Source organism: Argiope bruennichi, chromosome 4 (assembly GCF_947563725.1).
Source record: "Argiope bruennichi chromosome 4, qqArgBrue1.1, whole genome shotgun sequence".
In the NCBI taxonomy this organism is placed as follows: Eukaryota; Metazoa; Arthropoda; class Arachnida; order Araneae; family Araneidae; genus Argiope; species Argiope bruennichi.
Window position 1 is genome coordinate 102,500,984 of NC_079154.1, and position 8,278 is coordinate 102,509,261.

The window sequence follows — 8,278 nt, forward strand, 5'->3', positions numbered from 1 at the left end:
TAACAAAATAATTCATACATTTTTCATTGCAATAACGAATTAACGATATATTTTTATATTATATAATTAATTCAAATAATGTATCTTATCATCGTATTTTATTTTGAAGAATGTAATGCTAAAATTGATTCTAAACAGTTTGTGTATTTTTTGTTAAATTTATAGAGTAACTTAAATTCTACTTTATCTGACCCTAATTAAAATAGTTTACTTGTCATTTTTTTATTTTGTGGAATGATAGACATATTATTTAAATTATTTAAGTGTTGTATCAATTCTTCAAATTTTTAAAAACAATTTGATACTAATATAAAGCATATTATAAGAATTTCCTTTTTGCAGTGTTGGGAAACCTACGTTGGACAACAACTGTATAAATTAGCTGTTACTGACTTTTTTGTATATGTCATGATGTTTATTCTGTATGATGTACCAAGAGAGTAAGTTTTTGGAATTGTCAGTTTCAAATATTTTTCTTCTGTATTATGGAATGTAGCTTTTTATTAAAAATTTTGCTCTTATTTCACAGTGTTATTGTTCGGCATTTCAAAAACAAGGTAACTCAGATGGTTGGGCGTCAAGTTTTTGATCTTCCTAATCAGGTGCTGGCTCTAGTCTATTCTCAGACATTGTGCTGGTAAGTTGAAAATTTTTCTTCATCATAAAATTTGCAGACATAATTTCAAAATATTTTTACAGGATTTTTATCTATGGTATAAGACAGAAAGTACATCTTTGTTTATCAGAAAAATCCCAAATGAAGAATAATAGCATCTTGAATTTTGCACCTCGGATCTCTGGACCTATTTCTTGGTCAGCCATGGATCTTGAACTTTCAAAATTATTTTATTTAAAATGTTTAATTGAATAAAAATGAAATTGAATAAATAAATAAATTCGAACTTTTTACTTAGTTTCTTACTAATAATGTCTGAAACAATTGTTGCTTGAAAATGATTTATTAATCTTTAAAAGGCAAACTGTTGTATATTTTTATTATTGCCAATTTAATTTCTGCACAGTTTTTTTTTTTTTTTGTTATCAAATTTTATAAAATGTTTCAAAATTTATTTTAAGTATAATGTTTTCTATTGTTGTTATTATAATCAAATCAATTGTATGTTTTCATCAAATCTTTCTTTTATATATTTTTGCCTTATTAAAGTTATGATTGAAATGTTGCTTCATTTAGATGTTAATTCAAAGGCCAACTTTTTTCTTTCATTTTTATTTCCTAACATTCATACTTTTTAATATAGAGGAATTACAATTGATATTAATTTAATTACTATGTAATGCTTCATTTAACTTTCTCAAATTTTCAAAAGGTCCTAACAAGTGTATAAGATCATTCAAGTTAGTGAGCTCTGCTCCTACTGGAAGAAAGGAAAAGAAAAGAGAAAAAGAAGGAACATGCGACTAATGTTGTAATAGAAACTATGATTTGAACAAATGTCTGTTTTTGTCAAAGTAGTGATGGGGAGAGGAAATCTCAAAAATTGCTAGATTCATATCTGTGGGTTCAAAATGAAATATTAAGTAAAAGCTGTGAAAATACTGAGACAATTTTTTTTTTTTTTTTTTTTTTTTTTTTTAATTACTGAGGGATAATAAGGAAAGAAAGGGAAAATCAACAAATGCTGCTGATGTGAAAAAAATTATTCACATTGAAATATTATAATTGCTTACATTTAGAAACATTTTTAGACAAACATCATCTGGTCTATCAACTTAATAAATCCTTTTATTTGTGTTTTTTTTTTCCTGTAAAAAAGGGAAAAAAGCTTTAAGTTTTAATTTTTATGTGAGATATTGTTTTATCATATTAAATATTATTGTATCAATTGTTTTTAGTATGCTGATGTTTTCATTTTTTTGTAATGTTATATTTTTAATTTTTTTTTTTTTTTTTTTTTTTTTTTTTTTTTAGGCTGGGTGTTGTTTATTCACCTTTATTGCCAGCTATTACTGTGATAAAATTTATAGCTATATTTTACATCAAGAAAGTGAGTATTAAATACCATCTTCTTCAAAAATGTTTGATCTTTTACTGTAAATAAATAATTTTTAGCATTTAAATAATAAAGAGATTATAATATTTATTCAAAAGAATATAATTATAGTGTATTTCAATGGAATACAATATGTAAATTTAGTTTGCTACAACATACTGAAAACAAAACAGATAAGCCAAAATAAGTTCTAGTGTAATTTAATTAAATATTATTCAAACATGAAAATTACTGAAAATCAATAAAATTGCTATTCCTATTAAATACTTGATTATGGTGGTTAAAAATAAGTTCCAAAAATCTTTTTCACTTCTCTATAATATATGATTCAGATTTGTGGAATAAGAGCTGTATTCTCAATGGTGTAAATGTGCATTATGCAGGAATACTGCTCACCAACCAGAATATATTTTTGCTTCTATATTCATTATTTAGTTTTGTGCACATCCTTTTCTCAGAATTGAAGACAAAACTTAAACACCTTTCGCATTTGTTCATGGACCTGGGTTAGTCTTTGATGGAATGAATTCACTTTCAAGAAATGCCTTTTAACACTCATTGCATTGTTATTTCCAAGGAAATGGTGCAATAATTATTAATGCTGTAATTATATCAATATCTCGAACATACTACTAAAATAAAAATTATTATTTAGTATTAAGTAATAAAATAAATCCATTTAATTATTGTTTAATACTATTCATTAAGTTTAATCTAACTTTGATTCTGCTCTAAAAAGTATTACATAAGTTTTTTCGCAAAATGACTTTTTTTTTTCACACAATAAAATAGAACCTCATTACCCAATTTGCATGTTTGGTATCATTTACATTTTATATTATAAATTAATTGAACCAATTTTATAGCTGCTATTATGTCATGAAATTATTTTTAACATGAAATTACTTTTAAGTTTTTACCTTTACCTTTTACTTTCATATGCAGCTAATTTAACAAAAACAAAAAAAGCTTAAATTAAGAATTTCTCTTCATAAACGTACTTGTTAATAAGCAAGTAGGCTTATTAACAAGTATGAGCATGTTATAAAAATTTAAATGACATCTTTTTTTTTTTTTCTTTTTTTTTTTTTTTTTTTTACAAAAAAATAATATAATTTCCCTGAACTTGGTTGGACTTGTTTTAATAAGCTTAGGAATTGTCATGCTGATTCAAAAATGTTTTTCAAACTATCTTATATACCATAAAGCTTTGGTTTTTAAATAAGCTAACTCTTTAAGTAAACTATGTCATATATATTATCTTCTAAATTCCATGCCATGATTGTGTATCTGTAAATTTGTGACATATATTTATAATATTGTATTTACATTTTCATAGCAAATGGTTTTAAAGTATTGTGTTCCTGCTCCTATACCATATAAAGCATCAAGAAGTAATGCAATGTTTATGATTATTCTGATGCTATCATTCTTCACTCTTATGATCATCCACGGATATTCACTATCAAAGTATGTAAATAAAATTCTTTCTTAATTACAATTGAAATTTTCTCTTCAAACTTTTTTTTTTTAAATGTTTTTTCTACCACTAAATGAGAAAAAATCTATGGTTTGTGAAACATAAGAATTTTTATAAAATTTCAACAAAGACATGGATTATAATCTAAATTCCTAAAATAAATTCTATTTGTCAACATGACAATGTCTCTTGTATTATATTCTATGCATATTCTTCGAAATTGCTTGAATTTTCTTATAAAATTTGGTAGCTGAAGCTGTCCCTATTCTTACAAATCATTTAAAAGCACATATTATTTCTCTTTCCAGGGTTGAACCTTCACCTGCTTGCAGTCCTTTCAGGCATTACTTTGTTATGACTGAAGCATTATCAGATACAGTTCTTAAGCGTTCAACAACTTTTGCATCAATTTTCAACTTCTTTTTCAGTGCCCTTTTTCTAATTCCTGCTATAATTCTTATGTGGTAAGAGCATAATTAAAATTATTCTATTTTAAATACAAAATTATATGAATTCTTTGCAGGTAATTGCTTGGTTAGATATGATTTCATTTAATTAGAGAATATTTCATATAATACAGGCAAACTGTAATAACAATTAATCTACTTTAGTTACAAAAACTTAAAAAATTGAATGAAAAAAATAATATAAAATGATTGTAATCAAATGTGCTTTAAGAGTATCAAACTAATTTTTGTTGTTTTAATCAATATACAAAAAAAAAAAAGATTATGTGGATGTAGATAGACAATAAGAACGAAATATTGAGGATTAATGACAATAAAAGGGGTTAGTTATTCTGAAAATTTAAGGTTGTTTTATAATCTTGAACTTAAACCAACCTCAGATTTTAATTATTGGATTGTGGGTAATTTGAAAATCACAAGTCAGTTATTCAATACAATTTTGAGGATTGCATTATTAATACAATGTATAAAAATAGCAGTTGAAATTGAAGATAATCTGCTATTTTAAGGAATATATAAAATAAAGCGTCATTTATATGTCTTCCTTGGACTTATAAATAATAGACATATAATCAAAATTTCAATAAATAATTTTTCTTGCAAATGTTATGCTACTAATACAAAAAGTAATAATTTTAAAGATTTTAAGTTAATACTAACACATTGCTATTTAGTATTAAAGAGGATAATTTAAATTTTAAAATTAACAATATTATTTTTAAAAAAAACAAATCTTTATTGTGTGTCTTAAGCACTGATTATACATTTCTTATTTTATAAGATTTATGTGCTTATCATTAGATGTTTAATTAACAAAATCTGTAATTGTACTCAAAGACATAAGAATGTGAGAACTGTGTGATTATGAAATGGATCAGCTTGGTGAAATAAGCTTGAATTACCTTTCCATTGTGCTCTCGCCATTTATTTGGAAATCCTAGGGAGGAGGAAAGTGTTACACCTTCCATCCCCGATACACACATAAACTCAATCTCCTGCTTTCTAAAAAAAATGTTTATACTTTTACAGAGAAATAATGAACAGATAGGAAACTTGCTAATTTTGGAGTGAGGAAAGAATGTGATATAACCAAAACTTTAAATCATATAAATAAAATATTTTGTCATTGCAATGGTTATGAATGAATGAAACTGTGATGGAACTTAGTGTGAATGGTGCTTTACTGTATATACTATACAACTTATAATAACTGAATGCCTCAGAAAAGACTTAAAAAATAATAAAAATGAGTTATTTGTAAGGTGAAAACAAAACTTTTTCCCACATGTTTAATCCACACACACACAAAAAAAGTGTTAGGTCAATGTGTATGCTGAAATAGCAACTATTCTAAGTAATGAAAATAATGTGTAAAAACTAGATTTATAAAAATTGGAAAGAGGCATAATCTTTAATTTAATGCGAATATCCTGCATTATTTCAAAATTTATCTAAACACTAGTTGTACCCAGCTACAAGTAAAATATTTAGTATTTTAAATCCAACAAATGGTAATTTTGTCCAACATATGGTATTGTTTTTTTAAGGAATTTTTTTTCACCTGTCGCAGGTGTGACATCTGCAAAATAAATTTAAAAAAAAAAAAATCTTCCGCATATTTGAATAGAATGTTGTGTCAAAATTTCAAAGCAATTGGGGAAGTGTTTTTAGAGGTTTACGATTTTGAACCAACAGAATTTACATTTTTATTTATATAGATTTTTATCATCTATTCCAAATATATTTCAATGTAATTTTAAATCATTTAAGGTTTCATTTCATGTTTTTATTCCTCCATTGTTTATCTGGTGTTCGATGGCAGTCAATTTTTTTTTATCTAGTTGTTAATGGGGGGGGGGGAGAGAGATCTTAGGAAGTAAGCTCAAGGGTCTTCCTCTCCACTCTAATTTTGGATTTATTCTTATTTTTTCTTATTTGTTATTATAACATTAGTTTTAACTACATATGCACATGTTTGCAAAGAAGTTATATGAATTGGGTTTGTCTTTATTATGCAAGTGCATATTGAAGTGCATAAATACCTGTGCATATGTAGTTTTAACTATATATACGCATGTTTACAAAGAAGTTATATGAATTGTGTTTGTCTTTAATATGCAAGTGCAACTAATAATAATTTTTGAAAAAAAGTGCAAAAAAACATCTTTCTGGAATAAAATTTTTCCTTCTTTGAAAGACAGCAAATAGTGATAGTTGTTAGTATACTTATTTGCTAAACTCTTTGAACTTCAGATGAGCTAGAGTAATTGGAATATTGAAACTTGCTGAAAGTTGCTCTCTCTCCAAAAGATGAAATATTATATGCTTTGTATTGGCTAATAATGTCTGTAGCATGTAAACAGTATTGCTCTTTAAAATCAGAACAATAGAAGCCATCTCACATTCACACCTAATAATTGATTCCTTTTCCCTAATGAAAGGAAAATTTTGTCAAGCACAAAGTTTTTCCTCAGATGATGAATTTGAAACAACTATTAAGACATAAAGACATAATTTTTGTCTATACAAGACAAACAGTTTAGTCCTGCAGTTTAATATATGTCTCATTTAATCTGGAATTTTGTACTAAAGTGATGTGTTGGTTTTCATTTTATATTGTAGTACTTTTTTTTTCTGGTCAACTTGTTCACCTTTCAGTATTTATAGAATGAAAATTAATCAGTCTTGAGCCAGTTGATTAAATTATTCAAAGAATGACGTTGTCATAAAGCATTTACTGAAATAAATTACCATTACAATTTTTGGGACATGGATATTTTTTATAATACTTCCATGGTAATTGATTATTAAGTCAGTATTCAACTTCAATAAACATTTAAAACAATATTTCAAAGGAAATTTTAACAGTTTTCATTATTTGAAGAAAGGATATAAATGAAAGTTAGTTTTTTAAAAAATTATTATATGTCTTTTATTTTATTTTTAATCTAGACATTTGAACTTAGCATTAAAAATCAATGTTGTATACTAAGAGTAGACTTCATTTTAATAAATTTTGTTATTGGAGAATTTTTTCAGTACATGACATATTTTATCTTGTGTAGGATTGCAAAATCATTTTATTGATTAGCACTATTGCTTTTTTAAATTTTATATGATCATTATTGAAATGTCATAAACCTAACTAAATTTGAACGTTTCATTCTTTATTTATCTATAAAGCAAATAAAATCTGAATTTTCATTTTCTGTAGCATAGCTATTTACTACTACTGGACAATTGTCGTAGCTCACAGGAAAATGGTTAAAGTATTGAAAGCTCAAATTGCAATAGAAGGACATGACAAGCAATTTCTACTCAATCGACTAACAGAAGTAGCGAAAGGACAATTTTATAAATGAAATTTATATAATTTATTTGAAAAATTATATTTATATGTCAAAGACTTGTTGAAATTTTTTATTTAAATCTAGACTTCATAAACTACTGAGTGCTGATTGCAAGTAGTGTTGTATTGCATGCAAAAAAAAAAAGTATTTAATCATTCTCAAATATAAACTTGCGAGTATCTAATTTATCTGATCATCATTCAAAGAAATGTGCCAGATCTAACTTGATCCAACACTTTTCATTAAAGTATCATAAATTTTACTAAATTTCTTTTCATTATTATAAATTCTTCTTATTAATTAATGTGTACTTGGAGTCAAGTGTGAAGAAGTTTAAGAAGCTCGGAGGTAGATGTATATTTATGTTCAATATTTATTTGTATAATCAAAATAATTAATTGCTTGTGGTATCTCAATTGTTAGTTTTCTGTACCTGAATTAAATGAATATTATAAACATCACTTTTCATTTATACTACCAATTATTTATTATTTGTATTTTTTTTAAATATATATATACAGTCATTTTCTTTAAATAATTAGTTTTATAAAAAAAAATTACAATTGCTCATGTATCTTGCTTCTGGTGTGCTACAAATAACAGTACAAAATGTGCAATGTGCAAAAATATCAAATAAATTGTTTGATATTTTTGCATTTACAAGCATGATTGTGATGATCATTTTATTTTGCTTTAAGTAATAGTCACCTCTGGCAACTAGCTAGTTTGCCAGAGGTATTAGTTATATTTAGTTTCAGTTAAATCATTTAAATAAAAATTTCATGTCTATGTTTCTAAAAATTTCATGACTTAATCAAATTATCAGATATTAAAATTGTGTTGTTTTTAGTTCATATATGTTATATTCATTATGTATATGAATTTTTCTAATGAAAACTAAATCCATAACATAATAGTCTAATGTGTCCATTTCTTCTGTCTTCTAAACTTATCACTATTTAACTTCAC

At 25.2% G+C, this 8,278-nt stretch overlaps 1 protein-coding gene across 3 annotated transcripts in view; it reads left to right on the plus strand.

The window, feature by feature from the left end:
• Positions 1 to 8,278, plus strand: part of LOC129965911 (transmembrane channel-like protein 7) — a 44,714-nt gene extending 36,436 nt beyond the window's left edge. For 2 of the 3 annotated variants that reach the window (XM_056080192.1, XM_056080191.1), the window contains exons 15-20: positions 343 to 440; positions 530 to 637; positions 1,931 to 2,006; positions 3,352 to 3,482; positions 3,801 to 3,956; positions 7,174 to 8,255. In XM_056080192.1, coding sequence (XP_055936167.1) covers positions 343 to 440; positions 530 to 637; positions 1,931 to 2,006; positions 3,352 to 3,482; positions 3,801 to 3,956; positions 7,174 to 7,321 — 717 coding nt within the window. In that variant the 3' untranslated portion in view covers positions 7,322 to 8,255. Of the gene's footprint in view, positions 1 to 342; positions 441 to 529; positions 638 to 1,930; positions 2,007 to 3,351; positions 3,483 to 3,800; positions 3,957 to 7,173 lie in introns of all 3 variants that reach the window. The other variant, XM_056080189.1, reaches the window with a different exon arrangement.